The sequence below is a fragment of the Bubalus bubalis genome, chromosome 20, assembly GCF_019923935.1.
Source record: "Bubalus bubalis isolate 160015118507 breed Murrah chromosome 20, NDDB_SH_1, whole genome shotgun sequence".
In the NCBI taxonomy this organism is placed as follows: domain Eukaryota; kingdom Metazoa; phylum Chordata; class Mammalia; order Artiodactyla; family Bovidae; genus Bubalus; species Bubalus bubalis.
Genome location: NC_059176.1, coordinates 36,389,566 through 36,416,949, shown reverse-complemented (window position 1 = coordinate 36,416,949; position 27,384 = coordinate 36,389,566). Strand labels below are relative to the sequence as shown.

Here is a 27,384-nt window from a genome sequence, read left to right as displayed (position 1 = left end):
AGAGTTCCAGAAAAACTTCTGCTTTATTGACTATGCCAAAGCCTTTGTGTGGATCACAACAAATTGTGGAAAATTCTTAAAGAGATGGGAATACCAGACCACCTGAGCTGCCTTCTGAGAAATCTTAGGAAATATGCAGATCAGGAAGCAACAGTTAGAACTGGACATGGAACAACACACTGGTTCCAAATTGGGAGAGGAATATGTCAAGGCTGCAATTGCCTGCTTATTTAACTTATATGCACAGTACATCATGCGAAATGCCAGACTAGATGAAGCAAAAGCTGGAATCAAGATTGCTGGGAGAAATATCAATAACCTCAGAACTGCAGATGACACCACCCTTATGGCAGAAAGCGAAGAAGAACTAAAGAGACTCTGATAAAAGTGAAAGAGGAGAGTGAAAAAGTTGGCTTAAAACTCAACATTCAGAAAACTTAAGATCATGGCATCTGGTCCCATCACTTCATGGCAAATAGATGGGGAAGCTATGGAAACAGTGACAGACTTTATTTTCTTGGACTCCAAAATCACTGTAGATGGTGACTGCAGCTATGAAATTGAAAGACGCTTGCTCCTTGGAAGAAAAGTTATGACCAACCTAGACAGCATATTAAAAAGCAGAGACATTACTTTGCCAGCAAAGGTCCATCTAGTCAAAGTTGTGGTTTTTCTAGTAGTCATGTATGGATGTGAGAGTTGGACTGTGAAGAAAGCTGAGTGCCGAAGAATTGATGCTTTTGAAATGTGGTGTTGGAGAAGACTCTTGAGAGTCCCTTGGACTGCAAGGAGATCCAACCGGTCCATCCTAAAGGAAGTCAGTTCTGAATATTCATTGGAAGGACTGATGCTGAAGCTGAAGCTCCAATATTGTGGCCACTTGATGCAAAGAACTGACTCATTGGAAAAGACCCTGATGCTGGCAAAGACTGAAGGTGGGAGGACAAGGGGACAACAGGATGAGATGGCTGGATGGCATCACTGACTTAATGGAAATGAGTTTGAATAAACTCTGGGAGTTGGTGATGGACAGGGAGGCCTGGTGTGCTGCAGTCCATGGGGTTGCAAAGAGTTGGACACGACTGAGCGACTGAATTGAACTGAACCAGGATAAGCTCCCTGTGTTACACAGCAAGTTTCCACTATTTTACATATGGTAGTGTAAATGTTTTACTGCTACTGTCTCAATTCGCACCAATTCCTTCCCCTCCTGTGTCCACAAGTCTGTTCTCCATGTTTGTGTCTCTGTTCCTGCCCTGCATGTAGGTTCATTAGTACTATTTTTCTGGATTCCGTATCAGTTTAGTTCAGTCGCTCAGTCATGTGTGACTCTTTGCGACCCCATGAACCGCAGCACACCAGACCTCCCTGTCCGTCACCAACTCCTGGAGTCCACCCAAACCCATGTGCATTGAGACGGTGATGCCATCCAACCCTCTCATCCTCTGTCATCCCCTTCTCTTCCTGCCCTCAGTCTTTCCCAGCATCAGGGTCTTTTCAGACGAGTCAGCTCTTCGTATCAGGTGGCCAAAGTATTGGAGTTTCAGCTTCAACATCAGTCCTTCCAATGAATACCCAGGACTGATCTCCTTTAGGATGGACTGGTTGGATCTTGCAGTCCAAGGGACCCTCAAGAGTCTTCTCCAACACCACAGTTCAAAAGCATCAATTCTTTGGCCCTCAGCTTTGTTTAGAGTCCAACTCTCACATCCATACATGACCACTGGAAATAATAACCTTGACTAGACGGACCTTTGTTGACAAAGTAATGTCTCTGCTTTTCAATATGCTGTCTAGGTTGGTCATAACTTTCCTTCCAAAAGAGTATGCGTCTTTTAATTTCATGGCTGCAGTCACCATCTGCAGTGATTTTGGAACCTAGAAAAATAAAGTCAGCCACTGTTTCCACAGTTTTCCCATCTATTTGCCATAAGTGATGGCACCGGATGCCATGATCTTAGTTTTCTGAATGTTGAACTTTAAGCCAGCTCTTTCACTCTCCTCTTTCATTTTCAGGATTACATACAGATATGTATTAATATAAAATATTTGTTTTTCTCTTTCTGTCTTACTTGACTCTGTAGAATAGGCTCTAGGTTTGTCTACCTCAGTTCAACGGATTCAAATTTGTTCCTTTTAATGGCTGAGTAATATTCCATAGTGTGTACGTACCACAACTTCTTTATCCATTCATCTGTTGATGGATCTAGGTTGCTTCCATGTCTTGGCTATTGTCAATAGTGCTGCAGTGAACATTGGGGTACGTGTGTGTTTATAAATTATGGTTTTCTCAGAGTATATACCCATAGTGGGATTGCTGAGTCATATGGTAGTTTTAGTCTTAGTTTTTAAAGAAATCACCATACTGTTCTGTATAGTGGCTGTATCAACTTATGTTTCCACTAACAGTGCAAGAGGGTTCCCTTTTCTCCATATCCTCTCCAGCATCTAATTTTTTGTTAACTTTTAAATCATGGCCATTCTGACTAATGTGAGGTGTTACCTCAGTGTAGTTTTGATTTGCATTTCTCTAATTAGTGATGTTGAGCATCTTTTCTTGTGCCTGTTGGCCATCTCGATTTCTTCTTTGAAGAAATGTCTATTTAGATCTTCTGCCCATTTTTCAATTGGGTTTTTTTTTTTTTTTAAACTTTTTATTTTGTATTGGGGTATAGTGGATTAACAAACAATGTTGTGATGTCTCTGTTGAACAGCAAAGGGACTCAGCCACACATATACATGTATCCATTCTTCCCCAAACCCCCCTCCCATCCAGGCTGCCACATAACTTTGTACAGGGTTCCATGTGCTGTACAATAGGTCCTTGTTGGTTATCCATTTTAAAATAGCAGTGTGTACATGCCTATCTCAAACTCCCTAACTATCCCTTCCCCTCATCCTTGCCCTTGGCAATCATAAGCTCGTTCTCAAAGTCTGTGAGTCTGTTTCTGTTTTTAAGTACGTTTATCTGAACCATTTCTTTTCAGATTCCACATATAAGGGCTGTCATATATTTCTCCTTCTCTGTGTGACTTACTTCACTCAGTGTGGCACTTTCTAGGGCCATCCTTGTTGCTGCAAACTGCATTATTTTATTTTTTTATGGCGGATTAATATATTGTATTTTTGTACCACATCTTTTTTATCCATTCCTCTGTCGATGGACATTTAGGTTGCTTCCATGTCTTGGCTATTGTAAACAGTGCTGTGACCATTGGGGTGCATGCTTCTTTTCAGATCATGTTTTTCTCCAGTTACATGCCCAGGAGTGGGATTGCAGGGTCATACAGTAGGTCTATTTTTAGTTTTTTGAGGAACCTCCATACTCTTTTCCATAGTGGCTGTACTAATGCGCATTCCCACCAACAGTATAGGAGGGTTACTGTCTCTCCATACCCTCTCCAGGATTTATTGTTTGTGGATTTTTTGAAGATGACCATTCTGACTGATGTGAAGCGATACTTCTTGTAGTTCTGATTTGCATGTCTCAGTTAGTGATATTGAGTATCTTTTCATGTGCCTGTTGGTTATTTCTCTTTCTTCTTTGGATAAATGTCTATTTAGGTCTTCTGCCCATTTTTTGATTGGGTTGTTTGGTTTTTGTTACTGAGTTGTATGAACTGTCTGTATATTTTGGAAATTAAGCTGTTATCAGTCACATCATTTGCAAATATTTTCTCCCAGTTTGTATGTCATCTTTTTGTTTTGTTTATGGTTTCCTTTGCTGTACAAAAGCTTTGATAGGTCCCACGTGTTTATTTTTGCTTTTATTTCTATTGCCTTGAAGACTGACCTAAGAATGTATGATTTATGTCAGAGGATGTTTTGCCTGTGTTCTCTTCTAGAAGTTTTATGGTGTCATGCCTTATGTTTAAGTCTTCAAGCCATTTCAAGTTTATTTTTGTGTATGATGTGAGGGTGTGTTCTAACTTCATTGATTTACATGCGGCTGTCCAATTTTTCCAACACCACTTGCCAGAGAGATTGTTTTTTCCCTGTTGTATATTCTTGCCTCCTTTGTCAAAGATTAATTGAGTATAGGTGTGGGTTTTTGCTGGGCTGCCTTTTTTTCCATTGATTCATATGTCTGTTTCTGTGCCAGTACCACACTGTTTTGGTTACTGTAGCTTCATCGTATTATCTGAAGTCTGGGAGGTTATGCTTCTTCCTTTATTCTTATTCCTCAGGATTGCTTTGGCAATTTGGGATCTCTTATGGTTCCATATAAATTTTAGGATTATTTGTTCTAGTTCTGTGAAAAACGTCATGAGTAACTTGATAGGTATCACGTTAAATTTGTAGATTGTTTTGGATAATTATGGCCATTTTAACAATATGAATTCTTTCAGTCTAAGAGCATGGGATATCTTTCTATTTCTTTGAATCATCTTCAGTTACCTTATTAGTGTTCTGTAAGTTCTCAGCATCTTTCACTTCCTTGGTGAGGTTTATTCCTTTTTTTTTTTTTAGTCTTTTTTGATGTGATTTTTAAAAACGATCGTCTGTTTACATCCCTTTCTGATATTTCACTGTTAGTGTAAAGAAATGCAGCCAGTTTCTGTATGTTAATTGTATCTTGTGACCTTGCTGAATTTGTTTTATCAGTTCTGGTAGTTTTTGTCCATTACCATTTGTTGTTAAAAGCTACAGTACCTCCTTTGAATTACTTTTCCACTTTGTCAAAAATCAGTTAGGCATATTTGTGTGGGTCTATTTCTAGCTTTTTTGTGTTAGTGATTGTGTCTATTTTACACTTGTATCACTTTTGTAACTTGTTTTTCAAGGAATTTCTTTGTTTCATCTGAGTTGTCAAATTTACTGGCATAAAACTATCTTTTTAATGCCTGTGATGTCTGTTGTTCATTCCTGATATTGACAATATATGTTCTCTCTCTTTTTCTTGGTTAGTCTAGTAGGGATTTATCAGCCTCATTGATATTTTCAAGAGAACAGATTTTTGGTTTTGTGTATTTTTATTGTTTCTTATTTCATTGATTTCTACTCTTTGGTTTCTTTCTAATACCTTTGGTTAATTTGCTCCTTTTTGCCTAGCTTCTTAAGATGGAAGCTTCAATCATTGGTTTTAAACCTTTCTTACTTTCTGATATAAGCATTTATATTAGAAAATATAAATATATAAATTTTTTTCTGCATATTTTAATTTTTGTTTTTTTTTTTAATTTAAATTTATTTATTTTAATTGGTGGCTAATTACTTTACAATATTGTATTGGTTTTGCCATACATCAACATGAATCTGCCATGGGTGTACATGTGTTCCCCATCCTGAACCCCCCTCCCACCTCCCTCCCCGTACCATCCCTCTGGGTCATCCCAGTGCACCAGCCCCAAGCATCCTGTATCCTGCATCGAACCTGGACTGGCGATTTGTTTCTTATATGATATTATACATGTTACAATGCCATTCTCCCAAATCATCCCACCTTCTCCCTCTCCCAATAAATTTCTTTTCAAACACTTTTTTAAGCACATCCCACAAATGTTGATATGTTCTATTTTCATTTTCCTTGACTTTGGACTATTTTCTAACTGTCCTTTTGATTTCTTCTTTGACTCATTGGTTGTATAGAGGTGTTTTGCTTAATTTACAGTTATTTGGAGAGATTTGAAAAACCTCATTATCTGCCTTAAAACCTGCCTCATCTCCTAACTGGTGCCCCTATCTCTTATTATCAAATTCAAATTTAATTCTGGTTTTGAACAAAAAGTATACTCTGTCAGATTTCAGTCCTTTGAAATGAATTGATACTAGTTTAAGGCCCAGCATATGTTGGTGAACTGGAAAAGAATGTATGTCCCATAGTTGTTAGGTTTAGTGTTCTGTAATGTCTTCAGTCAACTTTTCAAAAAAAATTTTGTCCAGGATTTTTCATTATCATTTAAGTGATGTCTAGGTAAATGGCTAGTACATATGGTTGAAAGTACTTAAAAGAACTATATATATAACAATATTGCTTATTCATCAGTATGCTTACTCCTAGTGGGAAAAAAAAACACTTTATTTTTACTGCTTTATTACCTCAGTTAAGGTTGTGATAGAATATGTGTTATTAAGCAGCACCTATTACATAACCTGATATAATGTTTTCTAAATTTTACTGAAGATTTGTCTGTTTCTCAAGGTACACTGCATGATTCCTTCTCTACACGGCAATCTCACATCTGAAACATGGCTACAGATTGGCTGGGCAGTATTGTGTCCATCAACTGTGGAGATAGCTTGGGTGTCTATCAGGGAAGAGTGTCAGCAGTGGATCAGGTCAGCCAGACCATCTCTCTCACCCGGCCTTTCCACAATGGAGTGAAGTGCCTTGTGCCAGAAGTCACTTTCAGGTGAGTGTCCTGACTGACTCTTCAAATCCAGTCTGGTGGTCTGTGAAGCTTGACCTAGGTCTCATCGCCAGTATTCTCTTGCATAGGACTACTTTTGTCAGGGGAGAGATTTTACAACCTTAGATCTTCTAGTTCTACTGCTGTTTCAGCAGAGACTTTGTGTAGTAACTAGCTTTCAGCTGATAATTCAGGGTTTGTGAAACATTTTTCTTATCTCTGTCAGACATGCAATATCATATTTAAATGTGTCAAATTTAGAATCATCTTTCTGTTTTCTTCTACGGTTTCAGATTTCCTTTCTCAGTTTTGTATTATTTGTTCTTTCTTATATGTGAGGCCTTTATTGATTCCCCCCCCCCGACACCCTGTCCCCCCACATAACTATCTCTCTTTGTAGATTTGTATTATAATTTATCTCCAGAGACACACTCTAGCTAGTAGCTAAAGTCCTTAGCTCTAGGAATGTATTTTTCTTTAGTGTTTGCCAACAGAGCTCAAGCTTAGATGTTGTCTTCACATCCCTCTTTTCACAAGTTTCACAGAAACCTTCCTTTCTTAACGTTTTTTTAAAAAAAGACTTTCTGGCAAGAGCTTCCTTGACTTCCTAAACAACACCCAGACCTAACCTTTTCTGTAGGTGTGTATCCATCCTTATTGCTTACCTCCTCTGAAGTCGTCACAGAAGATATACCCTTTATGTTCAGGGCTAACCTTATCACACATGCTTTATGTGTTATCGTTTTCTATATCCTTTGAGACCCTGCCCCTTTCTTTTGTGTCTTCACTTTCAGCCTTTATACTGTCTCTCTTCTCATCACTTTCTAACTTTCTGAGGCCTCCCCCATAGTAAAAACACTCCTCCCCTTACCGCACACGCCTTGCATTTTGCCACTCGGTATTGCCCTAATGACACCTTTCACCCAGGTTAGAAACTTAGGAATCGTAATGAAGTCTTCATTCTCTTGATCTTCATGTTCAGTTAGTCACCAAATTCTTTGGATTCCAAATGTTTTTTTGGTTCCATGCTCCTTTCTCTCTTTGCATTGTCACTTGCTGTATACATCCCCTCTTATTTCTGCCTCATCTCCTAACTGGTGCCCCTGTCTCTAGTTTCTTCACTGTTCTTATAGCCACCAGAAAAATCCAGTGTGACTATGATCTGATCCCTAATTTTCTCTGCAGCCTTACCTCCTGGTGGCCCTCTACAAGCATTTGTCTCTTTAGTAACACTATAACATTTACAGTAACAACAGTAACATTGGCAGTTCCTTACATGGCCTCAGTCTCTGAGCCTTGGCTTAAGGTGCCCCTCTCCCTCCCATACTCTGCTTGGCCAACTCTTATTTTCCCTTCCCAACCAGACTCAGCTTAAGTGCTTCATCCATCTCTAGCAGACTAACATGTATTTTGCTTTGGGGGCTCTAGTCCCCAGTACACACCTCTGTCATAGTATTCAAGATTTTTGATTACCTACTTGAATTTTCTGCTGACTAGACTTAGAGTTCTGTGTGAGCATATATTGCTTTTCATCTTTATATACCCAACTCCTGCTACAGGGGTTACCACATACATAGTAAGTACTCTGTGTATACCTTTTGAGTGAGCAGGTAAGTAAATGAATGAAAAAAGCCATTAAGCATTATAGAAATCTAAGATATTAATGATGGTTTTATGATTAACAGTGGGTCTCTTTACTCTTTATTGAAGTATAGTTGATTTGCAGTGTTGTGTTAATTTCTGCTGTACAGCAAAGTGACTCAGTTACACACACACATTCTTTTCTGTGTTCTTTTCTATGATGGTTTATCCCAGGATTTTGACTGTAGTTCCCTGTGCTGTACAGTAGGACCTTGTTGTCCATCCATCCACATGTAATAGTTTGTATCTACTAACCTGAAATGCCCAGTCCATCCGTCTCCCACTCCCTTAACAATAGGTCTCTTTTGTTTTCCTTTTCTAAGTTTTTAATTTATTTTTTGTTTCTTTTTAAAAATCGTTATTTATTTTTAATTGAAGAATAATTGCTTTACAGTATTATATTGGTTTCTACCAAATGTCAACATAAATCAGCCATAGGTTTACCTATGTCCCCTTCCACTTGAACCTCTCACCGACTTCCCTCCCCATCCCACCCCTCTAGGTTTTACAGAGCCCCGGTTTGAGTTCCCTGAGTCATACAGCACGTTCCCATCGGCTATCTGTTTTACATATGGTAGTGTGTGTTTCCATGTTACTGTCTCCATACGTCCCCCCCTCTCCTCCCTCCCCCCCTCAGCCGTGTCCATATGCCTGTTCTCAGTGTCTGTGTCTCTGCAAATAGGTTCATCAGTACCATCTTTCTAGATTCCATATACATGAATTAGTATACGATATAACAACAGGTCTCTTTTAAAGGTCAGTGCTGTGTCTGTTGAATGTTGGTGGCTAAGTCTTGTCTTTAAGTACGCCACCATCTCTTTTAGGTTTTGCCTCTGACTACTCATTGAAATGAAGCCCTCCAAAGGTGTGGCTTTTGCTGTGGATCTCAGTTTCATCACTGTTATCACTGTTATAGTTTTGAGACTTGGACTCTTTTATGTATTTCAGGGCAGGTGACATTACAGAATTAAAAATTCTGGAGATACCAGGCCCTGGAGAAACCCAACATTTTGGAGACCTTCATCAGACAGAATTAGGCTCCTCTGGTGTTGGTTGCCAAGTTGGTATCAATCAAAATGGCACAGGCAAGTTGGTCAAGAAGCCAGCCTCTTCGAGCAGTGTCCCTCAGAACATCCCTAAGAGGACAGATGTGAAGAGCCAAGATGTTGCCATCTCTCCCCAGCAGCAACAGTGCTCAAAGAGCTACGTGGACAGGCACACGGAATCCTTGAGTCAGTCCAAAAGCTTCCGTCGTCGGCACAACTCTTGTAAGTTGGATTAAGTTAATGTGTTTTCTTAACTTGGTGTTCCATGTCCACTTATCCACTGCTGTTCTTTAAATAAGTCCTTTATTACCCTAATGAAAAAAGATCCTGGAAGGGTTTTGCAAAAATATAGCATGGTTCTTTTATTCCCGTGCTATTTCCTCAAGATGTTAAAGGGAAAGGAAATAAGCTGCTTGAGACTCACACCCGCTCCCTGCCCTCTCCCAACACTTCTTTTCCTTCAAAAAATGTCAGTGATCTGGCTCGAGTTCGCATAGACAAAAGTGATGTTGTTTTTGATCTGGTAAATGGTGGTAGTAGCGATATCTAAGTTAAACCTGCATTCAGGCTGTTCTAGGGGATTCTTGAATATGTTTTGTTCTTGTGGTTTAACTCCCATCCCCAGAGGAGAGGAAGGGATGGGCCTAGACATCTCTGTGATCTTACAGTTTCTGACAGACTGACAGTTTTAAATTTATTGTGTTCACTGTCCCTGCCAGCCCACCAAGGAGAGCATACACTGAGGTGTGCTGATGCCCAGTTCTGTGTGGTACTGACAAATGGTTGAGTGCCGTTTGCTTATTACAGAAGCGTAGTTAATTCACTAGTCAGGTGTGCTCTTTAACATATTTACTGGAATAATGTTATAGCAGTGAATTATAACAGATTCACTAGAGATTTATGTGGCCCTTCAGAAGCCAACATTTTTAAAGTTTTGAGGATGCCTGATTTCCATGAGTATAAACTATTGCAATTTTGGAAAAAAAATTTAAAAAAAAAAAGGTATTTCAAGGCACTTTTCCTTTAGTGCTTCTTAAATAACTATTTGAATTGACCTGAGACTGAAATTGAATTATTAATTCTTCTCTATCCTTTGCAAAACTGTCGAATGCTTGGATAGAAAAGGACGTTTTTCCATTTAGACTTTAACCTTCTCTCTGTTTCTTTATTCTTTCTTTAAAACAAAACACAAAAAACACCTTTTTTCTTTACCAAAAAATTGACTTGTTTGTTAAAAGTTTGAATGTTCAAGCAGTTTATAATCTCTCATGCAGGAAGATAATCTTCATTAGCAATTTGAAACTTATTTTTTCCTACATATTTTCCCCGTTAGTAATATCTTACATTACTATGGTACGTTTGTTACATTTAATGAACCAGTTTTGATACATTAACCAAAGTCTATATTTTCTTCAGATTCCCCTAGTTTTTACCTACTGTCTTTGTTACAGGCTTCATCCAGCATGCCATGCTACATTTAGTAGTCATGTCTTCTCTTGGCTCTTACTGTTTCTCAGACTTTCACTGTTTTTGATGATCTAGACAGTTTTGATGAGTACTAGTTAGATATTTTGTAGCATATTCCTCAATTGGTATTTGATGTTTTTTTGTCATGATTAGACTGGGGTTATGTGTTTTGGGGAGGAAGACACACAGAGATAGTGTCGTTTTCATTGCATCATATCAATAGTATGTACCATCAGCATGATACGACTTTTTTTCTTGGCTGCCCTCGGTCTGGTCGCTGCATGTAGGCTTTCTCTGGTTGCAGAGCATGGGGGCTACTCTGTTTCTTTGCGCCGGCTTCTCACTGTGGTGGCTTGTCTTGTGAAGCACAGGCTCTTGGGCGTGCAGGCTTCAGTAGTTGCAGCGCATGGGCTCATAGTTGCTGCTCGCAGGCTTAGTTTCCCCGTGGCTTGAGGGGTCTTCCTGGACCAGGGGTAGAACTGATGTGCCCTGCATTGCCAGGTGGATTCTTAACCACTGGACCACCAGGGAAGTCCCACATTGTATTTCTTTTGACGCTGACGTTGATTGCCTGATTGAGGTGCTGTGTGTCAGATTTCTCTTCTGAAGTCAGTATGTGCAGCTCCCACCTAAGGAGTGGAGAGTTATGCAGAGTAGCTACATAAGTTACTTGGAATCCTTCTCTACTAGAGATAGGTCTCTTCTTTCTCATTTATTTGTTCCGTTATTTATTTTTATCAGTATGGACTTAGAGGGCTTCTCTAGTGGCTAAGTGGTAAAGAATCCACCTGCAGTGCAGGAGACATAGGTTCGATCCCTGGGTGGAGAAGATCCCCTGGAGAAACAAACTGTAATCCACTCTAGTGTTCTTGCCTGGGAAATCCCATGGTCGGAAGGAGCCTGGTTGGCTGCAGTTCTTTGGGTGGCTAAGAGTCGGACATGACTTAGCAACTGAACTACAACAACATGGACTTACAAGTGTTTATTTTATGCTTTGGTTTATAATTCAATACCGCTTTATTTTGGTAATCAAATTGTTTCAACTTTGGCCACTGTGAACTCTTGCAGTTGGCTCCTGTGTCCCTTGGACATGCTCCCATCATTGTGGATGGGTTCCCCCTCCCCCAGGCCTTCCTTACTATCTAGCACTGCAAGATGCTTCAGGTTTATCTTCTGTATTTCCTGCCCCAGCCCTAGACTCAGCCATGTCTCCAAGGAGTCCTGTCTCCTTTTATTGGAGAATGGTATTACAAACTGCTGTCTAGGTACTAGATGTGCTCCTTGCTACTGGGTGTCACCCTTTCAAAAGCTGACAGAGCAGGAAAATATATATGTATATACTTAACCAGCATAGATACATATGTCTATAAATACTTCTATATGTAACCATCACTACTCAGCTAAGCTAGCTAAAGTCGCTCAGTCGTGTCCGACTCTTTGTGACCCCATGGACTGTAGCCTATCAGGCTCCTCCGTCCATGGGATTTTCCAGGCAAGAGTGCTGGAGTGGATTGCCATTTCCTTCTCCAGGGGATCTTCCCGACCCAGGAATCGGACCCGGGTCTCCCGCATTGAGGCAGACGCTTTACCGTCTGAGCCACGAGGGAAACCATCACTACTAGATTAAGCTAAATGAGTTCATGATGTGACCAGGTCTAATCCATGGATCATTCTAGGCTCCTCCTCATCTGTAACCTCTCCCTCCAGCTGTGAGAAACCCATACTATCTGCCATCTGACTTAAATCATTCAATTCCAGTATACGTAGCAGAATTACAGTACTAACCCTAAGGGATATCCCCATTCCCTTCATTGATTTGTTTCATGTATTTATAACAGGTTGTTTCCTTGCATTCTGCATCCCATCTGGGGATCCTCCAAATTCCTCACTCTTTTGCATACATTAAGGCTCACCCTGTACTCTATAAAAAGTTCTGTGGGTTTTAACAAATACATATCTTATATCTAATATCTTTACAGTACTAAGCAGAATTCCCTATGTTTCACCTATTTAGTCCTTCCTTTTTTCCCCTCCCTGACTGCCTGCCGTAACCCCTCTCCAAACAGCTACTGATCTTTTTACCATCTACCTCTGTAGTTTTGCCTTTTCTAATCACATAATTAAAATCACACAGTATATAGCCTTTTCAGAGTAGCTTCTTTCACTTAACATTATTTATTTAAGAGTCATCCATGTCTTTTTGTGGCATGATAGCTCATTTCCTTTTACTGATGAATAATATTCCATTGTATGGGTATAACACAGTTTGTTTATCCATTTACCTTTTGAAGGACATCTTGGTTGCTTCTAGCTTTTGGTGATTATGAACAAAGCTGCTGTAAATATTTGTGTGCAGGTTTTATGTGGACAGGACTTTTTAGATGAGTTGGGTAAATACCCATGAGTATGATTGCTGGATATATGGTGAAACTATCAGTTTGTTTCTTTTTTGCCCTGATACTAACATTTATAGCAACTCTTTTGAAAGAGTACAGTTAACTTCAAAACAAGTAATTTATTTGATCTTTAACAAGTCACTCTGATCTAGTAAAAAGTAGGGTCACTCTCAGAAGTATACTGTGGTTGGTTGATGCTTCTTTTGCTTTTGCTGGTTGATCCATTCTCATTTCCTAGATTATTACTGCATGTAAATAAGGTTAAGAGATCATGGACAGTAAAATGTTGGGTTCTCTTTTCAAAAATTTCTTTTGAATCCAGATTTGTGTGGAAGATGGCCATGGCCTGGGAGTTTGGTGATTGGATGTGACTCAGAATTGGTTTGTGATGGAAAGCAGAGTAAATTTATTTATTTGATCAGTGAACCCTGTAAAATAAGAAGAAAGGTCTGCTTGGAATGGACTGATCTAGCATTTATGTAGCATTTTAAGGATCCCAAGGAAGTATATTGGTTTCTTCCCATCACAGTTGTAATGTAGATTATTAATGGTTTTTTCCATTGATGGATGAGAAATGGAGATTAAGTATTTTTTTCATTAGAGAGCTATAAATCATATTTTCTCTGGTGTGTGTAGATTGATGTTGAGACTAGTAGATTGATAAAGCTATAAGAATATAATTTCTCGTAAATTCTGGCTTTTAATTGTCTTTCAAAGTTAGTAATGAGTTGTTGAAGGATTTGTTGGTTCTGGTTACCTAATCCAACATTGATGAGAGATTTAGCACAGGCAGATTTTAATCTCTTCTTTTAGGTTGGGAGTTGAGAGGATGGTTATAAAGAATAGTTCCTATAACCGTGGTCACTGAACTAACACTCAAGAGTATTTGTCAAGTAGGTAAATGGAGCATTAGTTCCAGGGAGCAGAGGGAAACCTCTTGAGTCCTCTTATATGGTCTGTTTAATGTAACAGTGATCCCACCATCTAAGGTCCTAAGATTATTTTTTGCCAAGTTTTCATGGTCCTTCTGAGGTCCTAATGTGACTTCATTACCTCCTTGGATGTGCTTCATATATCCAGCAAACTTGAAAACCCTGGTGCTGCTGCTGGAACCCAAGGTTGATTGATTACTAGGGTCTAGAATTTGGGAGTTGAAAAGAAGGTACTAGATACTCTCAGGAACCTCCTCATAAACCCCATTGAGACTGGCACCAAAACGTTTGTGATTTGACCTTCAAGTGCCCGTTAGCGTGCTAAGTGCAGGACAGAGTTCCCCTGTACAATATGTGTGTGACAAGCTCCAATAAATAAGTAGCACTGAGTGTTACACAACAATGGGTTTGTTATAAGTTCTCCTGGCCAAAGAGCCTCTGTGCCAAAGGCTGGCAGCAAAATGGCACAGGAAGGCGGCCAGCCTCTAGTCTTAACACACACTTGGCCCTGGTAATTGAAAGGTAAAGAAATCTGGGAAGCACTGTTTATCTTTTCCAAGGGAAGTGCTTTTCTCTCCCAGGGGCCAAAGGCCAGTTTAATACAGAGCCAGACCCTTTGGGATGAGTAAGCCAAACTTTGAGATAGCTTATTCACCTAGGACTTCCCAGTATTTTTTTTAAGTATGAGGAAAGGGAAGAATAAGAGACAACTAAGCATGTTAGCCTGCCTTTAATTTACCTTACATTCTCTTTATCTTTTTCTTGCTGATATGTGATGTCAGTATTTCCTCTTAGAAGGAAATTATTTTTTTGCTCTCTGCTCTTTTAAAAGCATTTGGAGCATAGCTGATCCTTAGTGTATCTTTGTCAAATGAATGAATGGAAGTTCTGTATTCAGCGGGAACATGAGAAAATACCTGATACTTTCTAAAGTAAGAACTGTGGGTTTGTGAGTTATGTTTGTAGTTTGTGGTCAAGCCACAAATGATCTCCCATTTTGTTTCTTTTCCTCTGTCTTCTTGCCCATTGATTAATCGCTTGTCTTCATTGCGATAGGTTCAGGACAGTTTAATATCAGTTCATGCTGCACTTGACTGAACTCCTTTCCTCTGAAGTCCTTGCCTCATGCTCCCTCTTGTATTGTTGTTGACAACTTCATCTTCCTGTCCTTTTTAGTCACGCAACACGCTTGGCATAGTTTTGATGATTCCCTTTCTTTCTCATAAGTTAGTCTTAAGTTGCCCTTTCTTTTATAACCTCTTTAGTTTTTTTTGTTTGTTTGGGGGTTTTTGTTTTTTGATGTGGTTGTTTTGAATTTTTAATTCATCAGAGGTGTTTTTTTTGTGTGTGTGTGCGTGCTTCTGGTGTAGGCATGGTGCTGGCTGGCAGATCTGAATGACGAGTGACAGACTTAACACCTTGAGTAAAACAGAGAGTCAGAGAATTCTGGTTAAGTTCAGTTAATTTCAAGAAAAAAATATTTTTTATTTTTAATTTTAATGGCAGTCTTAGCTGTAGAAAATACCTCTGAGAGGCATGATGTAGAGCAGAGTGAGCAAACTTCTTCTGTAAAGGGTGAGATATTAAATATTTTAGGGTTTATAGGCCATAAGGTCTCTGTCTCAAGCATTTAACTTTGTCTTTGTAGCCTTAGACAATATGTAAACAAAGGAATGTGACCATATACCCATAAAACATTATTTACAGAAGCAGGTGATGGTTGGGCTGGATTTGGCCCCAGGGCTATGATAAAGAGTATACACTTAGGGTGAAGTGGTAATCCATATCGATTCATGTTTGGAATAACTTTGTTTATTTTTTAATTTTGGAGGCTATCTTAATTTTTAAAAACACTCTGGTTAAAGAAGGCCTGTAAGAGGAATAGAGGAAGTGTTATCTCTGCCATTCTTTTGTTCACTTATGATTGCATTATTGGCATTATCTTTATTGCATAGTTTTTTTCTTAAGGTATCTTTTAAAGCCACTTACTTACTTTTGTATGCTTCAGCAGTTAAAAATGTATATAGTTGTACAACATGAATGTACTTAATACTGTTGAACTGTACACTCAGAATGGTTTAAATGGTAATGTATATTTTACAACAGTTTAAACATTTCAATGTAAATCCACTTGTTGTTATGGAACATCACTCATTCTTCAGGTAGCTCAAATACTGCCAGTGATTGGGTAGTATGAAACTTCTTAAGGGTGCTGATTTCTATCCGTGCCTTAAGTTCATAAGGCTTAAATTCTTCCTCTTTTTGGTTAGAAAAAGTAAATAAAATACTCAGTATCTTTTCCCCACATCATCCTTTGTGGGGCATCCTTTGCCCTCCTGGGTGTGCACACAACCACTGGAGAGAGACCACTGGGCCAAAGACCTGTTTCCTAATATTGATTTAATAATATTGACTTAATATTGAGGCAGTACAATGATAATCTTGCAAACTGGACTTTTTCTCTGTTTCTTCCCTTGCCTGCATATATTGCTAATGTGTTATCCTGACCGTGTATTTTCATGCTTGTTCTCCCATTCCTAATCCGGCTCTGTTTTCTCATCCGTGTTTCTATAGCACTTTATATAAACTTCTCATTATATTGTATTTTAATTATTATATCTCTCCTTCCTTTGGGTTACTTGTCTTGATTATGTACTGTATTCCAGGTACTTAGCTGTGGTGCACAAAATGCTCTCATTAAATGTTTTTGTCAAATTATTGAAACTAGAACTTCACCCACACTTTGACAAGCTTCTCAGTGGTTCATAATCTCAGCTTTTTATAGTGACTCAGCCAACTCTTCTTTCCTTTTATAATTTTGGTCAGCCTTAGATTTTTCTCTGAGGCCTAAATCTCATCTTTACTGCCAGCATAGTCCTTTTCCATATCAATATTTGGCATAAGGAAGATTTAGACGTGAGTTACATATGTATAGTATACATCTTTCAGAATAATTATTGTAATTAATCTTGCTGATGTTGAGTTATTCGTTTAATATTTATTGACGGACTGCTGTGTACTAGAAACCCTGTTAGGGGCACCACAGTGAGCATTTTACATACAAGCAAATTGAGAAGTTGGATGATAGATATAAGATTATATAACATGTTAATAACAGAACTGAAACTAGGTCCTAGGTCTCCTGACCCATGGTCCACTGGATAGAAGGGAGTTGCTGTGAGAAGTTAGAGCAGTATAGTTGGGGTGATCTGAATGAGGGGGTTTGCTCATGATCATCCCAACCTCTACTTGAGTGTTTTAAAAATTGAGAAGCTCAGTCTTACAAAAGGAAATACATTATGTTTATTCAGACTATGTTGAAGGTTCCGTTTGGCATACCAGTCACCTGCTTCATCATTTCGGGGTGGTCAGATGGGGATCAAACTATAAATTCAGTTCAGGATTCTCTGGAAAGGCGTGGTTTGGAGAATTCTGTGGGGTCTTTGCTGCTGGAGGAGTAGTTTATTGACATGTGGTGGCCAGAGAGTCTCAGAGACAGAGAGTGACCTCAGTGCTGTGGTGTTGGTACGCACCTTGGTGTGGCCTCTACAGGATTATGTCAGTGTGGTCCTTGTCATCATTTGATGGTTCAGAAATTGCTAACCCAGAGTGATAAAATTTTAAGAAAAGAGGTCACATTAACCAGAAGATCTAAAAACAGGCCTGTAAGTCAAAATATATCAACTTATAGTGGCAGATGTATATCCGTCTCAAGATCTGGAATCTGTCTAAACCCAGGGATTCCCTTCCTACTGAGGTCTAGCCTGAGACTGAGTTAAAAAATCAGAAAATGGCTTGCTTGGTAAGCATGGAATTCAGAGCCACTTGGGCAAATCTTTCTTTGAACCTCAAGTTACGAGGACTTGGCCTTCTTTTACTCTGGTTATTTCTCTCTTAATCAGTGGCTGGACATTCAGAATCAGACCACCTGGACTTGTGTGGAGAGACTGCTGTGTTCTTGCCCTCCACTTTTTTGATATAGTCAGTTGTCAAAAAAGCCTTGATCATTACCAATTCCCTTATGAAGGGCAGAGCTTCAGATTTTCAGGAGTACTGCTTATTTCATATTCACTGTTACTTGGGCACTTTATGAAATCTACTATTCCATGAGATTTGTGGTAATTTGTGCTCCCCACTGAGCACTTTCTGTGAGCATACTGACTTTAGTCCCTGTTTTTTTCTGCAGGGTCATCTAGTAGCAGGCACCCAAATCAGGCAACTCCAAAGAAAAGTGGCTTAAAGAATGGCCAGATGAAGAATAAAGATGATGAGTGTTTTGGGGATGATATTGAGGAGATCCCAGACACAGATTTTGATTTTGAAGGGAACCTGGCCCTTTTTGACAAGGCAGCTGTGTTTGAGGAAATTGATACCTATGAGAGGAGAAGTGGTACCCGTTCCCGGGGCATCCCAAACGAGAGGCCTACTCGGTACCGCCACGATGAGAACATTCTGGAGTCAGAGCCCATTGTCTACCGTCGGATCACAGTGCCCCACAATGTGAGCAAGGAGTTCTGCACAGGTAAGTTAACCCCACATCCCGCTGGCTATCCCCCCGCCTCCTCCGCCGCCCCACTTTATTTTGGTACTTGAAACAGAATGATCCAGATTCTGAGTCAGAGTGTTGGAGTAGGAAGTAGGTTAAGTGGCATGGTCATTGGCCCATTATATTGTCTTTTAGAGATGTGGCCAGTTGATATCCTGCTTACCACTCGATTGGGATGGGGGCTGATTTTTCTACATATCCATTTATATCCTGCGCCTGGCAGGATCTGGTCTGCTGTTTATTAAGTAGGTTATGGTTAACAGTTAAAGGCATAGAGGCTAACTCTCTAGCTTGACATAATTAGATCTGTTTTCACTTTGGCTTTCCTATTACTGCCTGTAGATTTTACCATAAGTTCAGCTCTGTTGCACTGGTTGTTTGCTGGGGTAAGAAATAGTCAGAGCTGAGTGGTTGAAACCATTGGCTAAAATTAAGGTTTCCATAAGTTACATTTGTTTGCTATACTGTCCTCATCTCCTGCTAGCCTGGTCATTGAGGAGCTAGTCATAAAGTTCAATGACAGTGGTACCTTGGTAGTTATGTATAGGTCACTGTGTCTGTTGGCTCAGTAATTTTAAAGTCTTTCTGTCTTTTTTAGTGTAAGAATCTTTTCTTCAAATGTAGCCTTTGAGGCAGCTGTGGGACAGGTGGTCTGTGTCATCCCTGTCTCTGTCCCTTCCCCCCAAACTTATTAACTGGGCTTCTTGGAATACAAATAGAAACTATTGTTATTGAGTGATTTGGGAGCTAAAGGGGGAATCATATTCATTTTAATAAGGATAATAATCATTTTGGCTTGAAGTCTTAAAAATAGGGTAGCAGTAGCTTGAAAGCTAGTAGCAGTTATGGGAGATTTATGGAGACAGCATAATTTCATTTTAGGGAAAATCAAATACGGCATGGCATTTTTGTAGACATCAGCGGGGCTCTGTTGTATTTGGTTTTGCTGTGTGTAAAAGGTTCCATGTAAAAAGAAAATAAGCAGATTGTCAGTAAAAGACAGAAATTAGTAGTCTTTCTTAACCTTTCAGACCCTGATAGGCATGCCTCTTTGCTAACGTAGATTACTTAAGTGATACTGGCAGTGTGACTTGATGGATTCCTTTAATTTTTTTTTTTTTTAACCACCTGTGTTAAGGCAAATAACTTCATTCAGCAGGCTGGTAGTATACTCAGATCCTGCTACCCATCCACTTTTGACTGCTCTCCTTTTTACTGCCCTCAGTGACAAAATAAGCTGCTTCTACTGGTAACTCTCTGGAAGCTGAGGTGGTTGGCTCATGCTGTATGTGACTTCCCTGAGGTTCCTAAGCTTGGGGAGATTATGGCCTGCCTCAAAGTGAAGTTTCTAAAAGGGAGACAGTAGCAGCAAGAATCAGGAAAGATTCTCAGAACCAAAAGAACCTAAAAAAACATTTGCCAAAGTAGACAACAGGAGAGGTGGGAACTTTTTCTTACTATGTACTCCATTTCCCCAGCTTAGTCTTCACATTTTGTTTAATTTAATGAAAGAAATGAAAGTTCCCTCCTCTCATATTTTTTAATCACAATTGTGATTAACAGATATACTGCAAAGCACATGTGCCAGACGTTGGCCAAGAACTCAGGTATGGCGGCTTGTGGTGTGTCGCAGCCAGTTGGATTTCACTGGAGCGTTGACAGTGAGGGGAGAAGAGGTCCTGTAGCGTCATCTGTCTTGTTTTTCTCTTTGTTCTCAGCAGTGATAAGGAGTGGAATTGAAGTCCTTTTGTCATGCAGGGTCTGTGCTGGAAACAGCGAGCACGCAGTTACCTTGCTGAGCAACTTCTCCCACGAGTGATTTTGTCTCAGTATTATTCACATAGTGCTTGGATGGGGGCACTTTTCCAGTTGGCTCTCCTATTCAAATGTTAGTACAAGAATAAGGCAAACTATCTGGAAAATGTAGGGAAACAAGCTAGGACCAAAAAAGTTAGGTTACTTGATCACTGAATGTAATTTTCTCATTTTTGCAGATTGAGGACGTTGAGGTCCAGAGAGGCAAAGGCACTCACAAACCTTATCTGTCACTTTTCTTTTCCTTTTCTGAATGTAGATAAGTTAAAAGAGAAAGAAGGATATGAGAAGGATAGTTTAATGGCACTTAGGTTATAATATAGTCTTCTCTCTTTACTTCCCTTATAAGTAGACCAACTTAGATTAGCAGTTATGGAGAGTGGCTTGGCTTGCTCCCCAGTCTAGCCTTGTGGCATTCATGTCCTAGAACTGCAAACCTATTTTCTGCTAATACCCAGAGTTGCAAAAGAACAAATGTTTACTACCCACTTGGTAATGGTTTGGGTGTCAGGAATCGGGCGGCTTGCTGCTGGTATCCTACACACTGGCTGCACGCTAAGTGGTGTCAACAGCTTCTAAGCTGTTATTCTCTCATTGCTCATATTCCTCTTGGCAATACTCCTTGCCAAATGTGTGTGTGGTGGGGGCAGTGTTATGAAAGGTCTATTGATTGGGAAAACACATTCAGGAAGCAACTAAATTTAGCTCTTTGTTTAACCCAAGTCTTTTCTCTCTGGAAAGCCCCTCTGGGTCTTGGAACTATGCTGCTGTCTCCAGCAGATTGTCGGAGATTCCTCCAGCTTGGACCTCCCCTGCTGAATAATAGTATCCAGTGGTTGCAGACATGTTAGTTAAGTTTGGCTATAAAATGCAACATGTGTGTGAGCACTCTTACGTTCAGAGGTGAGAGGTCCCCAAAGAACACCAGTTAGGAGAGTGATAAGTCTTCAGAGAAGAATCTTTGCTCAACATTAATAATATTGTAAAAGTAATATTTAAGATAGTTTGGGCCAGTCAAAATGCTGTGCTTATTATGTGTAAGTCACTCTAAGACAGTCTTTGCACCCATGTTATTAAGATGTACTGGGAAATGGAAAGATACCATATATACCTGAAATCCAGTGAGAATGTGGACATTAAATCCATGGGGTGTTGAGAGGCAGGAGAGGTCCTGAAGGTGGGTGATCAGGGAAAGCTTCACAGAGGGAGCAGGGCAGAAGCCTTGAAACATGGGCAAGATTTCATCAGAGAGGAAGAGGAAGATATTTATGGGTAGGCTGGGCAGATGCTGGTGCAGAGTGTGAGTAAAGGGCTGTGTGGGAGATTGGCTGTTGGCTGGTTTGACCAGGGTAGAGATTTTTGTTGGGGGTGAAGGAAGGAGTGGGAGTTATAAACAGCTTTAGACCAGAGCACAGAGAGCCTCGTGTGCTAAGGCTGTCCCCTGTTTTCTGGCCATGAAGAGCAACTGAAGGATTCTGAAAAAGACATGATCCAAAATCTGTTTTAGAAAGATTAGTCTTTAGGAAGACAGGTCTTATATAGAATTTAGGTTAGAATTTAAGGAGAGAGACCAGAGCAGGAAGAAAAGTGAGGCTGATGACACAACTCGCGTGTCAGGGGTGTGGACTTCTGAGTAGAAAAGAAGACAAACATATGAGAGAAGTGACAAAGGGGAATTTGATAGGATTTCATGATTGAAGACTGAAAAGGGTTGAATGAGCAAGAGGATTCAAAGGCATAGTGTTTGCAGGGCATGAATGGCGATGAGAGTCTACTTGTAGTTAGATTGCATGAATTTAGAATAGGCCAAGTCTACATGTTTTGTGATTTTCTTCCTGTGCTGCTTTTTGGCTGAGCCCTAAGAAAGCAAATAGTAGTGTTGCCACACCAAGGGACTTAATAACCATTAAAGGCTTCCATGAAGGGGCTTCTGTAGGGTCAGAGAATTGAGTTATGTAGCCGCGTGGGGACTCCTGAACCTATTTCCTTATCTACAAAGGGATAATTCTTGTCATTTAAATAAGGTCATGTGATTGCAGCCAGTTAAGCTGACTGTGCCGTCTTCCCCTCTTCCCCACGGGGGCCTGGTGTGCGGTGGCTGCCAATAGCACCCTCCTCGGTAGTGTATGCAGTGTGTTGCCTGCACAGGTCGCCCTGATGGACCTGGAGATAGCCCTTGCCAGTGGACGTTCATGACTGCCACGCTGTCATCAGTCTAGGCTCCAGACTTGTATGTTAGGTGCCTTTGGAAAGCCCCAGGGCACAGTGACCAGGGTCCACACTGGCCAAGTCATAATGTCCATTCATACCAGGCTTCAGAACAAGGAGCATGTGATTGAGGCCCTCTGCAGGACCAAGTTCAAGTTCCTTGGCCGCCAGAAGATCCATATCTCCAAGAATTAGGGACTTGCTAAGTTTAATGTGGATGAAATTGAAAACATGGTGGCAGAAAAGCGGCTCTTGAATGGTTGTAGTTAGATACATCTAACTACATCCCTAATGGTGGCCCTCTGGACAAGTGGTGGGCCGTGCACTCACGAGAGCCTTGGCGCTGCCCCTCCTTACTCATGCTCACCAGTAGCTCCTGCTTTCCTGTCAAGGAAATGTAGAAAGCAGCTAGTGCCGTGCCCAGCTTCCAATTATTGTTCAGTCAGTAGTGTGAATTGCAGAGACATTCGCAGTAAAGTTACTTCAAAGCATCAACATTTATAAAATTTTTACTAGGCACTAATTTTTCTGGATCCTCTGGGTAAGTCATTGTCCGTCAGGGGCCTTAGGATATAGGGTAACCAGATGTGTAAACAAGTAAATTATGGAGGTGTATGCAAGATTTAGAGGTGGCAGAAAGGGGAGGGGAAGGAGAAACATTATGATCGATGTCATAGTATTGGATGTTCAGGGGTATCAACTATCCTGGGCACCATTCTAAGCTCTTCATATGCTTATCACAGTTTTCGTAGCATCTCTGGGGTTACACTGTTATACCCTTTTTATGTATATATTTTAAAGTTTATTTGTTTTTGGCTGCGCTGGGTCTTCATTGCTGTGTGCAGGCCTTCTGTAGCCGTGGCAAGCAGGGGCTACTCTTGCAATGTGCAAGCTTCTCGTTGGGTGGTTTCTCGTAGACCATGGGCTCTAGGCATGCAGACGTCAATAGTGTGGGCTTAGTTGCTCTGTAGCATGTGGGATCTTCCCAGACCAGGGGTCGAACGCATGTCCCCAACACTGGCAGGCAGATTCCTATCCCCTGTGCCGCCAGGGAAGTCCCAGAGTTTTAAGAGTTTAAGTTCAAACTAAGGGCTGGGGGATCTGGAGCCATCACATTACGGTCTGACACCTGAGTTTTGATCAAGGTACCAGTTTGTCATTTTAAAAACTGAATTGGTCTCTGCAAATGTGACTTTTTTGCTATTATATGCTCTTTGCCATTTCACAGCCCCAAGTGTCTAACCAGAGCAAGGAACGAGTTTGATTTCAGTGTATCCACCATCCCGCTTGAATTCAGTGTATCAAAGCTAAGTTAGTTATTCACTCCCACCCATATCTTTTACTCCTTAGTATTCCCATTTCTTTCAGTGGAATCACTATTCTTTTAAGTGTCCAGTGTGAAACTTTGTGGCCATCTTTGCCTCTTCCTTCTCATAAAAATTCATGACTAGAAAGAACCCTGGAGGCCATTTTTTTCTAATTTAATAGCACACTGATTCCTTCTGCAGCAGTTTTGACAAGGAGTTTACCTGTATCCTCAGTATTCATTGACTCCAGATTCTCTTCTTCATGTGTGGCCCTTGAAATTGTCATGATCTTCTAGTTTATGGTGCTACCCTGCAGGCTCCCTTTGTCTCTTGAAATCAGTTCTGCATAACGTCATCCTGTATGAAACAACCTGACGTCTGGCCCGCCTACCATTCTAAGCGAGTCCTGCTGTAGGCCTAGGGCTCCCGGCAGGGAATTTTCGTCTGCTCCTGCCACACCCATTCCAGCCCATGGAACTTTGTTCATAGCCCCTCCCCCACCCTGAGTGTGCTCTCTTTTTTATCTTTGTGACTAGGATTCTGCCTGTCTTTCAAGTGTGGTTCAGATTGAGGATTTGACACTTCCTGCAACTCCTGGCTTGTAATCCACATTTTACACTTGTGGTCAGGATTGTGTTCTCTGATATTTGTACATATATTTTTTTTCTTCCAGCTAGATTGTAAGACTAAGAATGTGGTTTGTTCTCATATTCTTTTTATTTATTCTGTTTCCTGCTGTTCTCCACCCTACCACTGGCTTAATGTATTATTACATTTGTAAACATTTGTTGATCATATTTGGATCTTTATTTTTTCTCCCCAACTTAAAAAAATTTTTTTAAATTTATTTGTGGTTGTGCTGGATCTTGGTTGTGGCCATGTGGCATCTAGTTCTCTGATCATGCTCTTCATTGGGAGCATGGAGCATGGAGTCCCAGCCACACTGGACCACTAGGGAAGTCCCTCCCCAACTTTTTATATTGAAAAAAAATCAAAATTTCAGAGAAGTTACTAGAATAATATAATGAACAAATGTGTGTCCTTCATTTAGATGCACCAGTTAACATTTTGCTACATTTACTTTATAGAAATACATAAACACACACCCCTGAACAACTTGAGATTTAGTTCATTATATTATGTTTTTTACATTTCACCCCTACTTACCTATGTATTCAACAGGATGTTGCTCTCTTCAGTCACACTACAAGATTGCTCTCAGAAAATTTAAAATTAATACAGACGTATTATCTAGTATGCAAAGCTTTCCTGTTGTCCCAATTATGTCCTTTATAGTTGTATTTTTAATCAGCCGTTGCGTGTTACATTTATTTGTCAGATCTCTTTCATGTCCTTTAATCAGGATAGTTCCCACAACTTTTGTTGTCTTTTGTGATACTGACATTTATGAAGAGTCTAGACCAGTGGATTTGTAGAATACCCCTTAGTTTTGATATATTGTTTCATTCCAATGTGTTTCGTGTTAAACATTTTTCCCAGAGTTCGGTGGCGCTCTGTCTCTTGTGGGGTGTCACATCATAAGAGGACACAGCATCCGTTTGTCCTTCCCTGAGGCAAGTTTGATCACTTGGTAAGGTGTTGTCCAACAGATTTCTTCTTTGTAAAGATACTTCCCCTTTGTAATCAGTGAGTCATCTTTGTCAGGAAGTCCTTTACCTCTTGAGTCCAAAGCTTGTTCCACTAGAGCTTTAACCTGAAGGAATGAGGTCCGAGGCTAGGAGGTTGGTCTTGTTGTTAATGGGGGAAGGAACAAGTGGGGAGTCAGAAACATCTTACCCACATTTGCCTTTGGTTACAGCTGGACTCTTATCCAGCTGCAGAATGGAATGCCCCAAGGCTGTTGCACAGGTTTCCTTCCCATTCATTCGTGAATTCAACACACACTTCTGTAGCCCCTCCACTAGGCACTGTGCTAGCGCTGAAGGCACAGTGGGAAGGGGGATATGGCAGTGAACAAGGCAGATGATGTCACTGCCCTCGTGGAGCTTACAGTCTAGCAGAGTAGATAGTCCAAAAGGAAGGCAAAAGTTACTTACAAATTGTATTAAGTGCAATGAAGGAAGTAAGCACCAAGCTGAGACTGGGGGATATTTAAACTGAGACCTGAAGAAGGAAGAATCAGCCATGTTTGGTGTGGAGGAGCATTGAAAGAGAGAGGAGAATGCCAGAAGAGGGAAAGCATGTGAGGGAACGAGCTTCCTAGGCCCACAAGGAACCTGGAATACTCAGGACCCAGAAGGCAGCCAGATGCCTGGAGCCTCTGGGGTTGAGTTCCAAGGTAAAGGAGCTGTAGTATGTGGGGCCAGATCATGGGAGGCCTTGTGGACTCTCATAAAGAATATTAGGAGTACTTTGCTTTCTTGTAACAAATTCTTCTTTCAAAGATACACCTGACACCAAATTGCGTTTTATGGCAGCCTTAATATACGTCTTCAGGGGCTGTCTGTACATTGTGGGTCTGAAGGTGTGAATTTACCAGTGGTTTTATACTCCAAAAAAGAGCTCATGATATCGCCACCCAGTTATGTGACCACCACAGGGTGGAATAAGAATTCATACTCCTAGAGAAATCCCTGTGCCCTAACTGAGCTCTGCTCCTCATTGATAAGACATGGGATACACACAGCCTTTCCAAGTATGAGGCCCTGCCAGTGTGAGGATTGAGTTTGGATTGGAGAGGACACTTTGCCGTGGGTAACACTTTTCTGTTACGCAACAGAAAGGCTGGGAGGTTTGAAGGAGTGGGAGGGATGTACGTGCAGAGGCTGTGGAGGAAGACCTGACATGGCACTGGAAGGCTTCTGAGGGTGGGAAAGTACATGGAGGGTGTGAGGACATGTCCGCGTGTCCTTAAGGGAGGGAAAGGCCCCAGATGATGTGTGCTGAAAGGAGCAGTGTGAAAGGGACAGAGACATGAAGAAGGGGCAGCGTACATGACGCTGGGCCTCGGGGCTTCACGGCCCTGCCTCCGTCTGTGGGGCGAGCTGTGCGGGAAGGAAGTGTCTTCTCTCCTGGCCTGTACTGGGTGTGCTTAAGCCGTTTTCCTTGATACCCTAAGGTTAATCAGATCCTAAGAAGGGCTCTGCTTGTCACGAACTGGCTATAATTATCTCTCTCTTATTTCACCGACAGCTGTAAAGAACATATTAATATTAAGAGAAGCCCTACCCACTACTGTTATTGCCTTGGTTCCCAAACAATTAACATCCACCTTCCAACCCAAACATAATTGGGCTTGGCCCGTGTTCAGGCTTCGGCAGTGTTCTTGTTCGCACTTCACACGCTAGGTTCTTGGTGTCCTTCCTTCGGAGTTTATTTTATTCCCTCTGCTTGTTTCTGATAAGCCAGTCTGCCTGTTGGACTTTGTGCGTAAATGTTGAAAAGGAACATTTTGTGGTGCTGGCATGTTCCTTTTAGAGAAACAGAGTAGGGTACAGTGAAGTCCTGGACGCTGTGACTGGTAGACTGAACAGAAAGGGTTCCTGGCCAGATCTTTCCCTGGGCTACAAAATGGGCCAGTTCATCAGGGCCCCTTCTCCTTGGCACAAATCAGTGAGATGTAATAGACACGGTCTCCGGCTGCAGTAGCCAGCCGTCTAGGGAAAGCTCTCCTCCCGCTGTGCCATCAGCCTTGTACCTCTAGGAACTGTGAGGA

The 27,384-nt window shown here is 40.8% G+C and overlaps 1 protein-coding gene and 1 pseudogene across 2 annotated transcripts in view; both read left to right on the top strand.

The window, feature by feature from the left end:
* Positions 1-27,384, top strand: part of EDC3 (enhancer of mRNA decapping 3) — a 47,058-nt gene that overhangs the window by 6,790 nt on the left and 12,884 nt on the right. For both annotated transcript variants that reach the window (XM_006080643.4, XM_044933188.2), the window contains exons 2-4: positions 6,143-6,353; positions 8,940-9,259; positions 18,019-18,354. In XM_006080643.4, the coding sequence (XP_006080705.1) occupies positions 6,190-6,353; positions 8,940-9,259; positions 18,019-18,354 (820 nt within the window). In that variant the 5' untranslated portion in view covers positions 6,143-6,189. The remainder of the gene's footprint in view (positions 1-6,142; positions 6,354-8,939; positions 9,260-18,018; positions 18,355-27,384) is intronic.
* On the top strand, positions 22,227-22,368 carry LOC112580979 (annotated as a pseudogene).